The 18,921-nt window shown below is 38.4% G+C and overlaps 1 protein-coding gene across 1 annotated transcript in view; it reads left to right on the plus strand.

The window, feature by feature from the left end:
• Positions 1-18,921, plus strand: part of MAST2 (microtubule associated serine/threonine kinase 2) — a 195,305-nt gene that overhangs the window by 127,684 nt on the left and 48,700 nt on the right. The window contains 4 exon segments of the mRNA XM_068407089.1: positions 4,751-4,826; positions 7,331-7,351; positions 9,924-10,002; positions 14,485-14,639. Of these exon segments, the coding sequence (XP_068263190.1) occupies positions 4,751-4,826; positions 7,331-7,351; positions 9,924-10,002; positions 14,485-14,639 (331 nt within the window).

Genomic DNA, 18,921 nt, shown 5'->3' on the forward strand with positions numbered 1-18,921 from the left:
TTTTCTTAAGAAATATCATATATGAGATGTGAATTTGAGAACAGGCTGTGATATTTGTTTAGCATTTGAACAGAATCTATCAATCCATTTGTTCAGGCACATACACTGATAAGTTACTAAGAAATACTGGAGCCTCTCCCTGGCCTCTTTTGTCTTGAACATGCTCTTCTTAATGCCCGTTCTGAACCTCACTTACAAATCAAAGGAACAGCAAGCATGCAGAGAAATCAGGGAGGCTTTCTAAAATGTTTCTGTTCAGAAACTACTCTAAAATCAAGTCCCGTATGGCAGTAGCCTCAGGAGTTATTCTTATGCATGTAATGTAAAAGTCAGTGGGTGTGATATAGCACAGTTAACTGTCCACCAGGCAAACCTACCTCCTAATGAACACGGATCCGGCCAGGTACACTTGCTATCTGAAACAGCATCCAGACAAGGTGCCAGGCAATCTCATATCCTAGAAAATTTAAAAGAAAAGTAATACTCAAGAGATCTCAGCATTTGAGATGGAAGTACCTCCAAACAATTTTAACTGCCACGACATCACTTCTGATTCAAGAATGCCTAACGGATTTGAAGTGTACTAATTCTGTTTTCATACTGGATGAAATAACATTTTCCAAAATGAGCTGGGACCTTGATATAGAAAGCTACAGCTTGTTAACTTCGTGGGAAAGTCGCTCTGCATGTTTAGTCACCCAGACTTGGATTGAAGTGCCCCATTTTAGAAATACAGGTTTGAAAATTTTCCTTTTATTCTAAATTCTTTTTCTTTCAAAATCAGAGGGGAAAAAAGTATACTCGTATGCTCCTTACATTTGTTTGTATTTGTTTGAATCAATTTTTTAAAATCTGAAAATCACAGAGGAGATGTGCACAGTATACCTGTTAGAGCATACATACACATCATGATGTTGATTACTAAGTTGCCATTATATTTTGAAATGAAAAGCTTAAAATCAATCAAAGCAGCAACATCATCTTTATAATTCAGTAGGAAAGAGATAGGTTCTGACAGCTGGATGACTGAAGGTCAGGCTATTTTAAAATTTACTTTCCACGACTGTAAGGTAGCCAGGTTACTCGCTGGCTTCCAGTGCAGACGCTTGTCACTGCTGGCACCTTCGTCCTGCTCCCATCTGTAATGGCAGGTGGAGGGATCTGCTCAGAGGCAGCACTGTGGTACTGAATGAAATTATTCTGCTCTTTCACTGCAAGTTTAGTTCCACCTTCTGGCAGAAAAATGGCTATTACTAAGGTCTCTATTTGTTTATTATTTTTAGAGTGGGCAGAGTATGTCACATACCACTCCAGATCCTGCCCTGGAGTTCATCTGCATTTCAAGTGTGTGATCCTCGGATGGTGTGAGCGCACCATGACATTCATTATATTTGAGACAGGTGGTACACAGAGCACTTAAAATGTTGGTCATTTTAAGATTTGTATGTGCTGGAAGGCAGCTAATTCTGTAGCGTACAATAAGATCTTTAGTGGCTTGTGTTAATATTCAGCAAATAATGTTAGTATATCCTATGAAGAAGACCACAATAACTTTGTCTTTTGTAAGTATTTAAGAAGCAGGTTTTACAACATGGTTCTAGTGTAAGTTTTTGGACTCATTACCTATCTGATGAATTTTGTGTCTATAGATGGTAGCTGAGACTTTCACCTATCTATTGCCCGTAAGGTCCAGTTTTGTACTTTGAGGGTAGTGGATGTACAAATGCTTTGGCTGCATCCTTCTTCCTGTGTCCGGAAGATGTAAAGGTTCATGCCTGAATTATTAACGTTCATGTAACTGTGTTGATTTACCTAATGGGTTGTCATTATGTGTAACACTCCCTTGAGACAGAGTCATTTCAGGTTCAGTAGTAGCCAACCATAACCCTTGAGCAACAGGGGAGTTTACCTTTGCTACACAATAAATAGGGTTTCGATCAGCCTTGGTGAACGAGACCATCACAGTAAGTCTTCTCTTATTAAAATTCCTTCAACTGTAGCAGATGCAGCAGTACTGGGAAATTTTAGGGGAAGTAGTAATTCCCCTTCTCCCTGTTGTTGTTTTAAAAGCTTCACCCAGACTTGAATTGAGTAGAAAAACTAATTGCTTTTCATTTTAAAACTAGAATGAACTCACAGGGGATACAATTAAAATTCCGGTGTCTGGAAAGAAATATGCCATGTAAATCTGAAAAAGTAGTTGCTTAAAAATTAGTAGTGTCTCTGTACCAGATTGTGCAGGCTCAGAAGAGTTCACACACCCACATACTTAATTTTGAAATTTAAAAACTGTCATTACCCAATTTGCTCAGTTATTCTGAAATCCTATTTTGATCATAATCTGGAAAGTTTGCAAAAGATTGATGAAGATGTAAAAAGGCAATGACAGTTCCTGCTTGTTTATGACAGCATTGGGCAATGGGCTTTTTGTTCAAAAAGTTCATCTTGAAACAGTGGGGTTCGTCAGCAATAAAACTTGAAAGCATGGGAAGGCAAAGACCAAGGTTCCCACCAAAACTGGCCGCCTGCCTTCCTTTGTTAGAAGATCCACATAACCATGGAAAGGCCATACTCCTGCTGCATTTCATCCTGACCTAAAATGCTGCTTCAGCTTTCTGCTAGCAAGTAGAGGGCGACCCTAACCCTAGCCATGTGCTGCTACCGGGACATGTGTGCTTATGCACCATTGAGTTGTTCACTTTGGGGCTGTCGTAGCCGCCTCCTGTCTTTCTTGTAAGCTTGCAATGCCATCTAGACTGTCAAACCATTCTGTCTTCTCTCAGTTCAAAAGCAGTATAATGTCTCTGTTTTTCCACTGTGACTGTAAAAATTAAAATGAGTCCAAGCGTAATAAATGAAGCACCAGAAATCACCTAGTTATTGATTTCTGATCACTCTCTCCCCTTCCCACTTGGGATATACTGGGAATGGGTTAAATAGTGTCCAGTTTTGGGTGAAGACTTGCCTTGTGTTATATTACACTGTGAACTCGTCGTTAGTTCTTAACTAACAATACAAAAGAAAACCAAGCCAAAGAGAAACAAACCTGGTGCTCAAACCCTTAGTTTTTAATTTAGTTTGCTCCTGGTGAAGCAGATTGTGGAGTGGTCTGGAATTCACGTACCTCTCCAGTTCTCTCATCACCCCTTGACGCATGTTAGATCCACCTGGGGCTGCTCTAATCTCAACCAGCTGTGATTTTTCCCCTCCTAGACTTGTAGACCAGATGGAGTTTGCTGGCCTGTGCTGCGCTGTGGCCATCCTCGTACCCCAGAAGGCATCAGCTTGTTCTCCCTCTCCTCCTCCCTACCTGCCCAGGCATGCATGCCAGGTGTGCACACACCTTGCTCGCAAGAAGTTGTGGAGAGATGCTATTGCAGATTTTTGTGAACCATTTGTATAGCTGAAGTGTGAGTGAATGTCATCCTCAACTGAGCACAGTTCTTACATTGCATTTCTGCTCAGCATAACAGTTAAGCTGTGTAATAACTTGGGTTGAAATTACTGCAACTTAATTGTAAGCTTCAGTACAGTGCTGGATGGGACCGTAACCTCACAAAGAGTGCTGGTCTGGGGAGCGAGCTGGGCACCTAGTACTTCTCCTGAAACAGAGGCAAGTCCTTTGCAGATGACTCATCATTGATGTTTGACTTTTCAACATGACTTTTAAAATAAATCCATTTTATACGGGATCTAAATTTGAAAACATTTCTGATGACCACAGTTATGTACCTTCCAGTGCATTTCTTGTCCAGCATCTATTTAGTTTTACTGCTTTTATTTTCATATTATTTTATTGTCTATGCACAAAGAAATTGCTATTGGCATATGTTCACTACGTATAGTTTCTCTTTTGTGCTTGTATTAAGGATCTGAAAAAGCAAACCACTTAAGAATGTTCCCGATAGAAAACACACTCACTGACATGAAGCTTCTAATTCATCCATAACTTTCAAAGGTTTCTGCAATCAGTCTGTAAATGATTCTGGCTTTCAGAAGGGCTTTCTATGAAATGGTTGCTTTTTACTTTGAAATAAAATACATTGCAATATACCACTTACCAACCATATGCTTACACATCAGATGACAAAGCCCAGAGAAAGTATTCTTGTGCCAAGTAAAAATTTAGTGTTGTTTTTTCCTCGCTGTATAAATTCACTGGAACTTTCATTTTCATGGTAGAAGTATTATTTCAGAAAAGTGGTAGTTAGGGTGAATGCTGATATGTTATAGCCTGACCATCTTACATGTGTATTGTCCTTTTATTATCACGTGCAGTTCCTTTGGTATGTCTTTTTTTTTGACTCGTGAGTTTTGCATTCAGCCTTGTTGTACATTGTGAGGAAATACTTTCTTACTATTTATTATTCCTGAAACTGTCATAAGTGTCATTTCTAACTCAGGTATTTCAATGAGAAGCCTTAGGAAAAGCTTGTCTATAGAAATTATTGCAAAATGTTAAGAGACTATATTGTGTATGTGTGATACATTACTTATCTGACAGTAAGAAAGAAAATGTACGCCTTAAATTATTTTAAAAGGGGGGAAATACTGATACATCCGTATCAGAACATTTCTTTAGCAAACTAATGCTCAAATGATCAAAGACTCAAGGCTCCATATTTTCAATTATTTATGACTACGACTTCCTGTTGAAAGTCTTTCTGCACTGTGAAAACTTACTCTGTTGCAGATGTGACTGAAATGTTTTTGTGTGTGTGTGGTGTTTTTTTTTTACTTTCTCAAACAGGCAGCAGCCCTTTGGACAGTCCCCGGAACTTCTCTCCCAATGCACCTGCTCATTTTTCCTTTGTTCCTGCCCGAAGGTAAGGCAGGATCTATTCTCTTTGGACTGGCAAGCAAATAGTCTATATACTTTTGTTTACAAATGGCCTCTGGGTTAGAATTTTTTTGATTGTGGTTTACTTTCTCTGATGTTTCCAATTTTGTTTTATTTTGTTTTACTTTGTTTTGTTTTATTCTTTTTTTTGTTTAGAACTTGGCAGCACCCAGAATGTATTAGGTACTTTTCAGACATAGAAGAAGATAAAGTAAATTAAGTAGTCAATACTGCCTAGGGAGGAGGTAATGTTCTCCCAGAAGGGTGACATGTAGGGCATGTGATATGGCAAATAATTAGTCATAATGACATTAAAACTGGTTATGATTAGGATAATCGTATCTTAGTTGTAGTCCTAGATGTTCTTCTCACTAAATAACTGAGGTGTATCTGGTGTGCTGGTGGTCTTTGCTGTGTCTTCACAAAGACGTAAACATACCTAAAATTAAGCAGGCACACCTGTGTGTACATTCATTCACTGCCTTCTGACTAGTAGCAACTTGGTAGTTTTCTCTACTGTCTTGGGCATTGGTGTCAAGAGTACATTAGTGCTCTAATGAGGAAAATAGCTGATAATTGAAACTGCAAGTCTACAAGAACTTCTAGAAGAACAGCATTGAGAGACCTGAAAGTGAAGCTATCATCTGTCCTGCAGTGAATGCTGGACGAATGCTGGTCATGCCATATATCAAACTGGTGGAAAGAAATCTGATACTATAGTGATGAATTTAGTGTAAGGAATAGGATAGAAAGAATAAAGTCATCTGGGAGAAGGAGACAAATGGTGTATTGAATGTCATATCCCAGAGGTAGGCAGAAATGGATAATGATACAGAAAGTTAAATTTTGTGGCAAAATAAAGAACAGGGGAAAAAAAGAGAGATCCCGATCAGGGTTTGGGCATGGTAGCAGGATTATTAGATTCAAGTGTGGGGAAGGTATTTTTGATTCGCTAAACTCTGCCTCGGCTGAAAAAAACCTTATCTGTGTTAAAATGATCTGAGAACAGGAAATGTGTGATCGTCCTGAGAGGAAGTAAGTTTTCCGAGAATGACAGATTTAGCTTGAGGACTAGTTAGAAAGAGGATACGTCTCAAAACTTCAAAGAAGAATAAAGGGTTAGGATTTGATGAAATAAGGTACACCGTTTATCTGAATGGCAGGTAAATCCTGGAGCATTTCTCTGTTGAGGTGGTTTGCTAGAAGACCTGGAGTTCTTCAAAACTGTTTGAAGTAGACTTTGGTCTTCAGGTCTAATGTAAGAAAAAGCTTTATAATAGCCTGTGAAATGTGACAGACTGGATATGTATTTTCCTGTTGCCTCAGAGGGAAAAATAAGTGTTTTACCTACTGATGAAACAATTGAAATGGACTCGTGGGATCCACCTTTATTTTTAAAGAGGTATCTGAGCCTGGTCTGGGTGTATTCAATAAGTTCTTTTGAAGTCAACTGAATTTTTACCAGTTTTCATAGTATCTGGAGTTCTGGACCCTGAAACAGAGGAGGAAAGTTGCAGCTGAAACTATTGTCAAAACTTAACATAGTTTTTCAACATCATGTTTCAACTTGGTGTTTCAGTGTCATTGCTTTCTAAAATTCCAAGCAGAAAATAAATGTTTTAATAATAAAACTCTGAAGAGTGCCCTTTCATGCTTTTCCACTTTTTAAATCTAATTTTTAAAGAAATAGATGAAGAAAGGTTAAGTCTGTCTTATCGAATACTGTGGTTCATTTTACAGTCTGCATGTTGCACTTTTTCTGTCATTGAAAAGAACACTTAAGCACAGCTTGTTTTAGAAACTTGTTTCTATTTTCTACTTGTATTACAGTCTGAATAGCTATGCCAGCAGTACGTATTTATTAGATTATCACATAGTGGTATCAGAATAGCTTCTATATGATGGTATTAAGTAATTGAAAGTGTGGTGCTCTGTTACCCCAGACAAATGGGTATTTCACTGCACCCTTCTGATCAGTGTTGCATGGGTCTTAAGAGATGGTTCTTACCTGATTTCCTCCCGTTGCCATCACAGAAATGAATTGTTGCTGATTTTCTGCCTTTTATATTTGATGAAATTTCTTTATTTATTATCCTTTTGGACATCATTTGTGATTTCTATTCTTTCATTATAGCGCTGTGATGAGTTGATTCTTGGGACAGAGTAGGAAACACATTTGGAAAACTCATTGTATTGTAAAGACAATTTCACTACAATATACTGCAAGATTGTCCTTAGTTTGACAAGTGATTAATCATAAATCCTTTGCTAGACACTCTTTCACTGACCGTATTGTAGCCACAAAGTTAGCATGTTCAGGAATCCTCCTGTTTGAATAAGGAAATGTACGGTTAATTCCGTCTGTATTCACTAAAACTGATATTAATGGAATACCAGTAGCAGAAGATGAGGGTATTTTTTTTCAGAAATCACCTGTACATCTTTTACTTCTCCCTCTCTCACTGTCATTGTACAATTTCTTCCATACAGCCACGGACACAGAGCAGACAGGTAATGTGTGTCGTATTGCTGGTGTGTGTGTGTGAACTATGCTTCTGTGCAGCTGAGCCTGTGTCCCTAACAAGACCATGCTGTAACAACCCCATTTAGGCTTTCAGCTTCTCTTCTTTGGTAATCAAACCAGGAAATCTTTGCATTTTGACTTAAAATGATAAACAGGTAGGGCTCTGGAGAAGATGCATTGTTCTTCTAGCACCTTCTTGTTTTGAAATTGATCTACTCTTCATTGAATAGCATTTAGCATAAAAATAACTCCTTAATTAACTAATTAAAACGTCATTTTAAAAGACAAGATTTGTTGTTCACATGTTTTTATTGTGCTAGCAAAGGGTCTATAATAAATAAAACAAGAGACCTAAAAATTTCTTTCCAAGTATCTTTTCCTGAAGCAATATTGCATGAGATCTCTCTAAAAATATGTTTATTAACAAAACACTGAAGTAACTTTGAAATGTTTTGCACAAAGGGAGAAGGAATTTTCTTTTAAAGTCTTTTTCCCATTGCCTTTGATTTGGAAGATTTTTACTCTTGTCCCACTTCTTTCTGCTAGACTAGAGCTGATCCGCGTTGTCCTGACTGCTTAGCACAGTGCTTGCCTAGATTGCATCAGCAGCAAATAGCCCAAGCGTGAAGAGGTAGCCTGTAATTTTCTAACTGAGAAAGATTTCTTTTTTAACTTTGTCAAAATGAAAATTCTGAAGTAATTTCAATACATAGTTTAGGCAACTCAGTAAAAAACGGGATTAGGCAAAAAATGCGTGACTTGAGCATTCCTGTCTACTGTTTGAGAAGACAGGAACCTACTGTCTTGCTTTGGGACTGAGGGTCCAAACCGGGGTTGAATCCCATTTTGCCAGCGCCCCTGTATGTTACAGGAAGCCGAATGACAGTCATTGAAGTTTGGTGTTCAGTCACTGACCACATCATGCAGCGACTTTGTAATGCTGACATGTGCTAGTTTTCAGGGTTAGGAAAGGAATTTAATTTCCCTTGGAATTTTTTTCAGATTGTTCTTTTACATGTAATTGTCTTGCCAAAGAAAACACCACCTGTGGCTAAATGGGGTTTAGCTATAACATACGCATGCAATAGAAATCTGCATTAGAGCTTGATTATTTTTTTTTTGATGCATGAAGCATGAGTCTTTTTAAAATCTCTCTTGATGTAATATTCTTTCAGTGATGTAGAACAGTGGGTTTATTTCCCGCTTGTTCTAAGATAGATGGCAAAGAGAAGCGGTGTGTATCAGTGCCTGAAAATAAAAGGAACTAGGTCTGGAAAAAATATAAACAGGCATTTATGTCTGGGTGTGCACTGAACTTTTTTCTGAAGATGAGGCTTCACGGACGTGAATAGTGGGATGAGAAATGTTACTGTGAAGATGATAACAGCTGAGTTTTTTATAAGCACTAAGCACTATTTCAGACCTGTACCAAACATCCTATTTTATAGTGTACTTGCATTAATGTACTTGTACCCAAAAAATCCCAAATCTTTCCAAACTAAGTTAGAACGGCGAACTGTTCTAATTCAGCTTCACTTTATGACCAGTTACTAATAATCTGCTGTAATAAAAAAAAAACAAACAAACAAGTGGAGACTGATGGGAGGAAGAGACTTTAACATCCGTCCCAACATGCAACAAGACATGTTTTAGGACACAAAATGCGTGCGAGACTGAAATGAAATCAGAGGCAGAAAAAGCGCTGTGGGACTGAGCTGAATGTAGTTCAGTTTCCATCCTTACTGAGGCGGATTTTGGGGGGAGGAGAGGGTTTCAAGGAGGGCAATACTGATTCTTCTCAAAGCAGTTGTATAGTTCCTCAGTTCCTCAGTTTCGACGTTGGTAAACCAAGACCTTTTCTGCAGTATCTCCAGGATGTTTTGGCTGTTTTCCCTGAGGGTCATGTTTCTTTGGCTACAGTAGGGAAATAACTACTAATATTATATTGACTGGAGGAGAAAGAGACCCTAGGTGGAATTTCTGTGATTTCTGTATCCTCTGTGTTTCGAGTGGACCTCTCGGCTCTGTTCAGATCTGCTGCAGTGGATTTAATTCACCAGCTGTGTCAGGCGATGCACTAGGCAGAATGTGTTCTGACTAGGTGAACACACAAGTCTGCTTTCAGTCGATTCTTGATCTAATATGATTTTTTTTCCTCAATTTTAAACTTTGTTTGGAAGACAAGGAACTGCATAAGTAGTTATCTTAGGAATGACTGTCTTTTTCAAAGAAGTTTGAAATGAGCTGATTTCATTTGTCTGTTTTAGAAACTCCGTTTTTTGCACAACTGGTAACATTTACAAAGCATCTACTTAATGCAGGAATCTGATGCCCTTTTGCTTTATCTTTTCCAAGGTCACTTACTTTTGCTTTTAAAACTTACCCTAGCTGCTTTTTCACACAGGTCATTGTAAATAGGATACCTGATTAATCTCAATAACTTAAGACTTTAATAAAAACATGAGGTTAAGAGATTTGGGGGAGGGGGAATGCTTATTTCCCCCAAGTATTAGCCACAATATATCCCTGACAGTAATTTCTCTTGCTTCTTTTCCCCAGAACGGATGGACGCCGCTGGTCCTTGGCCTCCCTTCCTTCATCTGGATATGGAACAAACACTCCCAGTTCAACAGTTTCAGTAAGTGGCACAGACTTTTCCAAGCAATTCAGTTTGTACAAACACACCCTAACAAATCAGCTTCTGAGTCTACTAAAATATCTGATCTTTCTTCATTGTTCTGTTAACATTATTTAATATACTAATTATTTTAAAAATTATTTTAGTTACTGGTTCTGCTGCTTTTTCCTCCATTTCCCAGCTCCTATCATCTTGCACTTTGCCTTTAGCATTGGTGAAATCCCAGTGCAGCACTTGGCTCGACTGATCACTTGAGAGGCACAGTGTCTCAGAAGTGGCAGGACTCTAAGAGGTAGTGCATAATTACTAGCCAGCTCTCAGCTTTTTTATAACTGGCAAATGAAATTCTTGTCTGCTTTCAAGTTCTTAGTATGAAACCCTCTGCTAACAGACTAGCAGAAAGAAAAACTGATAGACAACTGTTACTCAACTCCAATAATCTGAGCCTCCTAATGAAGCTTTTCGGTTCTTACACATGTCATTAGAAAGGCTGGCTGCAGTTTGCTTGAGTTCTGTACTTTCCAAAGGCTAGTGTGTCATTAATACCAGTAAGGTAGCAGCACCTTGTTAACTCTTATAACTCTCAGATACTTCATACAGTGAATCTTATTCTTTAGTTTATGCAAACTAGATGTTGTGGTTATCCACATAACAACCTTGCAAAGCCAAGCATAGAAATCTGTACAGATGTAATTTAACACGCTTTTGTTTGTGTATTACGGTGAGTGTCTTCAACTGTGTGGTCACATATCACTGCCTCTTTCCATAATACTTCTACTGATCATTTTGTTTTATGTGTACTATTTGGAGTATGTTCCTAATAATTGTAATACCTGCATTAATTAGGACTCAATACTCCATGTTATGCAAATCTTACACTGAATGCAGTATCATTTTCCTTGTGAGCTGTCCTATTAAGTTCATCCATAAACTTTCTAGTTCCTCTCAAACACAAATTTATCATCACACTTCCTTAGCAGGTGAGTGTTAAATTCAATCTATATAGCACGAGAAGAAATTGGGGTCAAAAGTTTCCTTTTAGTATAAATTGATATGATTAAAATTCGATTTTGCAACGTTGATCTCGTCTCCATAGCTTCATATGTTCAGGTGCATTCCCACAGACTCTAATTTGCACAATTTCCACAGTTTGTTATCTTTTGTCCTTCAAGACAGTTGGGTTTTTGTTGGGTTGGGTTTTTTTTTGGTCTCCTTAGAATGTAGGTGACTTGATTTCAGTCTCCTGTGGGAGAAGTCTGTCTGTGTATGTGTACAGGTATATGGGCAGGAGCACAGAAAAATGTGGGAAATTTCATTATCAGCGTGAAAAAGATGCCCCTGGTATTTTGGGTGTGTGTGATCAGTCCTCTAGGTTATATTTCTTTTTCAAGTAAGATACAAGGAAGCCGGTAGACCTTTCTCGTGTACTTATCAGTAGGAAAGGAAATATCAAGAGAAGCGTCAGTTCTGTGTTCTGCTGGCCTGAGTTTCTGTATGGCAGTTAGAGCTGACCAGCATCTCTCTGATCATAGATCAGCTGCTTGACCAACTAACCAACTGAGCAAACCAAGACATTTACCTAGTCTAAGGTCAGTGGAAATCTGTAGATTCTGCTTTATTTTTTGCTTTCAAAGGAGGAATGACACTTCAAAAAAATAACACGTTTACCCTTTTCATACAAATCAAGAAGACCAGATACATCTCATCAGACCAACACCGAAAAAGCTGGAGAAGACCTTCTTTCAAGTTAGATGAATATGGAACAGTCAGTTGAATGGGCCAATATACAATTATTTTTAAACATCTAATCTGCTATTCATTTTCTTGATGCAGAGTTAATATATAACCTACTATAGTATTAGCTTGAACTTTTTTACTGGAGAAGAGTTGGCTAATTCTGCATCTGTAATTAAGACACCAGGGGGATGTTTGTGTTAGTCTGCTGCAAGTATTGAATACAGTGATGTGATTGCTTAAAAATCAATACTTCAGAAGTGTTTTACTTTGCTTTCGTGCTTTTTCGTTGAAAGGTTGTACGCCTTAAGACTGCTAGAGAAGCCCTTGGCAGAGGAAAGTCCATTTCTCATCATGGTGTTTGTCTTCAGGGCTCTCTTTAATTATTCTACGGAATTAAAAACTTTGTGGTCTAATTGCTTTTAAGGAGAGAAAGGGGAAGGAGGATTTTTTTGGTCATCTGTGAATTGACTAGCACTGCTTCCCCAGTGATTTTGCTGTTGGGAGACATAAAGTTTTTAATGCTTTTTCTAGAATAACAGTTTTGATTTTTTTTTTGTTTCCTAACTCTAGTAACTAGTAAGCCTGTGCTAACCTTCCTTAATGTGGTAGTTTTAGTTTAATCTTGTTTTTAATAGGAGATGTATTTATAATGCCAGAGCTTGAGTACCTGCTAATGCAGGTTTGTAAAACAGTGTCTTTAGCACTTCCTGCTCCATTGCAGGATTCATGTTATTCATCATGAATGGGATGTCAACTGACACGTACCTTTTCTTTGAAAAGTATTGCTGGTTTTGCATAAGCAGATACTTCTTCCTGCTCCTTGTGTTGTGTAAGACACGAAGAAAGGCATTAAAGAAAGCTCTGAAAGTCAAACAGGGCTTGCATAATTCTGTGCTACAGGGAGAGAATCTGCCTGTATTTGGCGTAAGCAGCGTGTGCAGCAGAATAGCTGTGGGTGAAGGGACTATCAAATACCCAGACTCTCCGTGTTGGCTTCAGTGTGGATTACACCAGTGTAAGCTGATACACCATCTGGATAATCATCACTGTGTGGACACTGTGCTGGAGATGACTTCCCAATATGATTCCTGCACCTAGACCTGCCTGAAGGAACACATTGGAAGTGGTGGCTTCCAATTCCAGCCACGCTTGGGGAGTTTGTGGATTTCCTAAGGCTTTCAAGGGGGTTCTTTTCCGTAGATACCTCTGTGCAGTGCAGAGGGAATGGATCTGGGGTCTGGAGCCAATTATATTTTTATCAAAGAATATGATCTTTAGGTTTCTAAGTTCTCACATTCCGATTTCTATCTCAGTCTTAGCTAGAATTCCCTAGATAAGACTATGCTAGGATCTGCAACAATCTGCTTAGTTTTAATTCAGTTCAAGTGTAGCTGTTACCTTCTTGACAAATTTGGATGTACCCATTTTAGGTGATGTCGGAGTATTTTCTCTTTGCTATCAACATTATAAACACACAGGACTCGGTGAAAAGCCTTGTCAGGATTTGGCTTTCATTGCTTGGCCAAACTTCTTAGCTTTCTTTTCCAAAAACCATCAACAGTAAATAAGTCTAGAAAAGCATGCTAGGTGAGTTAAAGCTTTGGTCATACATGTTATATCATGTATAATTTCCACCTACCAATGCTTCTAGTACTGGGATGCAGTGCTTTCCAGTTTGAGTGAGGGTCAATGTAGCAAAAGGAAAAGTTTTTACACTGGAAAAGTGTATGTAATTAATTTCATCAGATCAATAAGGAGCCTTGAAACTTAGATTAGGGTGATGTTTTTAATAGGGCCCACTGGTGTTATTCAGTGCTGCTCTGGTTATTCAGCACTTTTTTTTTCCTTTGTTTTTAAAGAGGATTTTTAATTTGTCCTTACATAATATATTTTCTTACTTTTGGAAAATGGAAAGGGGCATTGAAAAATCACACAAGAAAAAATGCATTCGGTAGTTGACCTACAGCTTTTTCCCCTGGAACATCCAACATTTGATGTTGTTAACACTTCCCACAAATATTTGTTTTAATCTCAGGTTTCCTGACGTTCAAGAATTAAAACAGTTTCATGTCTGTCATTATCAAAGGATGTGTGTCATATAAATGCATCAACTTATTTAAAGATGAATAAGCTGTTTATAACAAGAAACTCTGTTAATCTTACAACTCTGCAAAGTCAGCTACTTTCATTTTATTATTGCCTGCTTGGTTAGAGAAGAAGCCTGATGGGTAAAGGAAGGGAGAAATAAAATCCTGACCATTTACAATAACAATTTCCAATGAGAGCCAATAATCAGCAAAAACTCTCACGTCTGCACAGCTCCATAGCATTCTGCATGCCAGTGAAACTCCTGAGCTAAGAGAGCATGAGGGAAAGGAAAGAAAGTTGCTCACCACTCCAGGAACCTCCTTGTCCTTTCCAGAGTAGCACTGGTACTCATGTACCTTCCTTTCTGTCTCCTGATAGTAAATTACCTGCATAATCAGATGTAATGGTTCCAGAATTGGATGCAATGGTTCCCTAGCCTTCTCCCAAAGTTCTTCTGATCTCACCAGCTTTGTCATTGTATGTAAGGGTTGGTTTAGCTTAATGAGAACCATAAAAAGAGGCACCTGGTCTGGTAAGTAGCTTTCTTTTCCGCTGGAGTGTGCAGTGTCTGGCAGAATCCGTTCCTCTTCCATTCATTAGCTGACCCCTATGCATGCGTTTAGTGCATTTCTTTTCTGTATTTTTTTCTGTACTCAGTCATCATGCTCATCTCAGGAGAAGCTGCACCAGCTGCCCTTTCAGCCCACGGCAGATGAACTTCATTTCCTGACAAAGCATTTCAGTACTGAGAGCATCACTGATGAGGAAGGGCGTCATTCTCCAGCCTTGAGGCCTCGATCTCGCAGTCTCAGGTGAGCTTCAGGTTGTTTGTTGAATTTTTAAGATGTTGAACACATGTATTGTGTTTCTGTGTGTGCTTTCAGGTCTAAGAATAGTCATTTGTAGTTGTTTTGTTACACGTATTTGAAATTATTTTAATCAACATTTAACCCACCTCACCTAATCAGAAAGGATACATTTTTTTTTTTTTTACATTTGACGCTGAAGTTTTAGGTTGCAAAATGGTTAGCATAGTGTGCTTTTGTATCTTCACAATAACTCTATGAAAACATGATCTACAAGCATCTTGGACTAAATGCATAGGGTGTAGATTTCCTTTAGTGAAGTTTCTTCTGAGAATTTTGCTGCATTAATATAAGGAAGTGGTTACAGTCACTGTTAATAACTTTTCCAGCAGTGCTTCTGAAGGGGTGTGAAATCTAGAGTAGATGAAGTCAAAACCTTAAAGGGAATTGCACCCAAGAGCAAATTTGTAATAGTGCCAACAACATTTCTCCTACGTTAGCAGTTGAATAATTTTTACTGTTGCTTCAGAGAACTGGTTGTTCAAAGATAGCTATCCAGGGGTTATTTCCTTGTGCAGTTGATTTTTCCATACTTGAAACCAGAAGCAACTAGAACATCATCTTTCACAGAATGACAGAATGACTGAAGTTGGAAAGGACCTCTGGAGGTCATCTTGTCCAAACCCCTGCTCAAGCAGGTTGCCCAGGACTGTGTCCAGATGGCTTTTGAATATCTCCAAGGAGGGAGATTCCGCAAACTCTGGGCAATCTTTCTTGCAGGTGTCTGACAATTTTGTGGAATAAATCCACAAACATTTTGTATCATGGCAAAAGCCTTAAGTTTTGCTATGCCTTTAACGCTATACCAAGTGAATGAAAGTCTAGAGACGTGTACCTCTAGATGCAGCATCTTGTGAAAGAAAAAGAATTTATACAAGCAGGAGACAAGGAGGTGAAGTCTCCCTTCTACTTGTCATCTGAGGGTGTCAGAGGTGGGTATCACCTTTAAATCAATGGACAAGATCCAGAAACTCTGCCAGCTGGCGATACTGAATCAGTGTTCCCAGCTCAGGACCTAGGCTGGGGTTTGTAACAGAAGGAAGTGAAACCGGACAAGATAACAAAAACAATCCATGGTGAGTATTGTGTCATGGCAGAGCTGACCTTTCATGATTATTTGTAATTATTTGTATGTTCTAAACTTCAGTGCAGGCTGCATGGTAATTGCATATGGATCTACTAACTGTAGTTACACAGTAATCTACAGGAGCAGGTAAGTATTATGGGTAGTAGCACACTTAGCCTGTGATCTCTGCAAATTACCATGTAGTAAAAGACTAGTTATATGATTTGTACTAAGTCTCTTCGAACAATAGTCCTATTTCAGTCCTCTTGCTGTCACTCTTAACGCTGACTATCGCTGAGTTGCGTAGCTGTAGTAGTACTAATTCTTTATAGAGAAGACAGCTAGTGTAGGTAGACAACACATCACTAAAGTAATTAATTGTCCTTTCTAACACAGACATATTACTGTTGGCATAATGAAGTGTAAGACACTCTTACTAATGGAAGAATGATGTAAACAATAAAATGAAGAGCCCAATTTTGTTTGTTTGTTTGTTTTTTTTCCTTGTTAATACGAATTATCAACTTGCTGAGAATTTTACCTCTGTGAGCCAATTTAAAAGTAGAGTTATCATGTAGTAGGTTTATAATTTGTGACGAGACTAGATTAATTCAGTGTGTCATATAACTATGTGATTAATCTTCTTCCTCTCTTGAATGCTTTCTCTAGCTCTGCCTGGTTTTCAGTGTTATAATGGCCAGCTAATTGGTATTTCAAAGCTTAGAATGAAGTAGTTTAATTTTTTAAACTTACAGTGCCTGATTTGTTTTTCGTTTTGCTTATTGCTGGTACTGTGATACCATGTAACTCTAAGGCACCCTTGCCACTACCAAGCATTCATGCTGGCCCTTGCACCTCAAAGGAAATTTGGTATGTCAGTCCAACCAACTGGAGCAATGTTTGCAGGAGTAAATACCCTCTTTGACAGAGGGTACCATGTTCTTGTAAACAAACAAGTGCTGAAATATGTGAAGACCAGACCTTATTCACTGCACAGCTTGCTTATTTGTTTGCCCACACGATAGTTAGCTCAGTTGGTGAGGGGATATTTTTACTTAAAAAATGAAAAAATAAAATCTGAGCAGTTAACATGTTGAAAATTAAGCAGGAATTCCCTAAAAATGTAATATTTTCATAAGCATTTAATGGTCTTGTTTGATCAGCTTTAGTGAAAAGCAGATGAATAAAATACATCAGATGTTTTCCTTAATTGGTGCTCACAGCTTTGTAATTTAAAAGATGGTCTGATATTTATGGCTGATGGTTAACGTATTCATTTTTCATCCTTTAAGACTGCAGCCTTACATCTCTTTTTATAAGAGAGGAACTGGTATTTTGAGATGTCACTGTCAAATGCTGGGACTGTTGTTTTTGAGGGTCACTGTAAAACAAGATTTTTTTAGAAGTACCAGATGATCCTTTTGTGCTCCTAGATAGAGGAAAGTATTGCCTAGATGTAACTTTTGGAAAAATCTACTTCTTTGACTAGAAATTTACCATTTTCTTGTATCTAGCTGCAAATGTTCTGCTCATACAGAACAGTCTTAATGATCAAACTGGATGAAAAAAAGTAACAAAGCATACAGTCATGGAGGGTAGCGTTGGCTGATGTACACTGACATGTTAGTAGCACCTCTGTTGCTTCAGGTGTTCTGGCAGTGTGGTTAGAAGATACACATCACTAAATTAATCATGCCGTATTTGAAATCCCCCAAATTTCTACACCAGAGAAATGGCACTGGTCCTTTCCCAGCTGCTTTCCTGTGCAGGGGGAAGGAGGTAGCCTGAGACCAATGCTGGTATCCAAAAGTGTGATGTACTTATAAAGCTGGTTGTTAAAGCCAGAAGACTGTTCTCTCACCCATCTCCAATAGATCCAGTACTCACATGCCAAATGAAAGAACATATTTCCATGTGACCCACCTGTTTTGGTGCTTACAGTGTGTCTTCAGTAGATGAGAATATTTCTTTATTACCTGCAGAAGTAGTTCCTAAATATCATCTCTCAATTGTTCTCTTTTTTTTTTTTTGTAATGCAACCTTCAAATCCTTCAAGTTATTGACCAACAGAGAGATGCCCAGGCTACATTCACTTCATTTAGAGCAATCTTGAGCTTTACCTGAAGATGATCTTTTCTCCCAGGAGTAAAATTCATGGAGGGTGTGAATTCTTGCACTAAACTGGGCGTCATTACTCTTTGTAAGTTAGAGGGATGCTGCCCTCCATCTTTTCCCAGTTCTCTTTACTTGTCATCCTTTAGCGGTTGCTAACACATGGGAATGTGTGGAGAATGTCAGAGATAAAAGTAGAGTTAACCAATAATGACTTCTTCAAGAGCTCCCTTTGTGCATTCACTCAGCCCACCAATCTGCCCATTTTTCTTGATCTCTTTTCGTATTTCAGGATAATGTTGTCTAGGGAAAAAGGGTTGAAGATTGTAGCGGTGAATTTTTATATAGTTGAAGTAGAAGAGATCATCCTTAATCAAATATGCTCCTTCATCTCTTTGCTGGGTAGTGCTTTTTAAATGCAATCCTCCAACCTGACTTTCGACATGCTAGATCCTGCCATTAAGAATATACAGAGACGACTCCTAGAAAATGCCAGTTGCCAGAAAAGGCTTCTGACAATAGAATACCCAAGATGGGAAGAAGGAATAGGTGTTGTGAAACCACACCAGTGGCCCACATAGTCCATTCTTATCTTAAAAATTGATCCTGCAGGTTGTGGATCTCTCTCATCTCACTGCACTTAAGTGTCAGCTTTAACCACTTGAGTAATCTTGGTGGTTTCATCACTTCATGCCGCCGCTTTCAGAAAGTGCTGTCTGCCACAAGCTGCGGAGGAGCAGGCGGTGCTCTCTGCAGAGCGGGGATTCACGCAGCCACGAATTTGCCAGAGAACAATAATAGTTTTATATTCTGAAGCATAAGGCATCTGTTTCTTAGGAAAATACATTCTAACTACATTACAGATAATGTTGGTCTCTGTTTTCTCTCTCAAGACAGTGAGTTCTGTGAACTTGATTTAAAAATTTCTTCAAAGCGATTTGTTTTAAATCTATTAACTTTTGGTTTCACTCACCATCTTTATGATTTTCTATTATGAGGAAAACTGGGTGTTCTTATTTGCCCTCTGTACTGCTAATTACTTTAACTTTC

Source organism: Nyctibius grandis, chromosome 8 (genome assembly GCF_013368605.1).
Source record: "Nyctibius grandis isolate bNycGra1 chromosome 8, bNycGra1.pri, whole genome shotgun sequence".
Taxonomy (NCBI): Eukaryota; Metazoa; Chordata; class Aves; order Nyctibiiformes; family Nyctibiidae; genus Nyctibius; species Nyctibius grandis.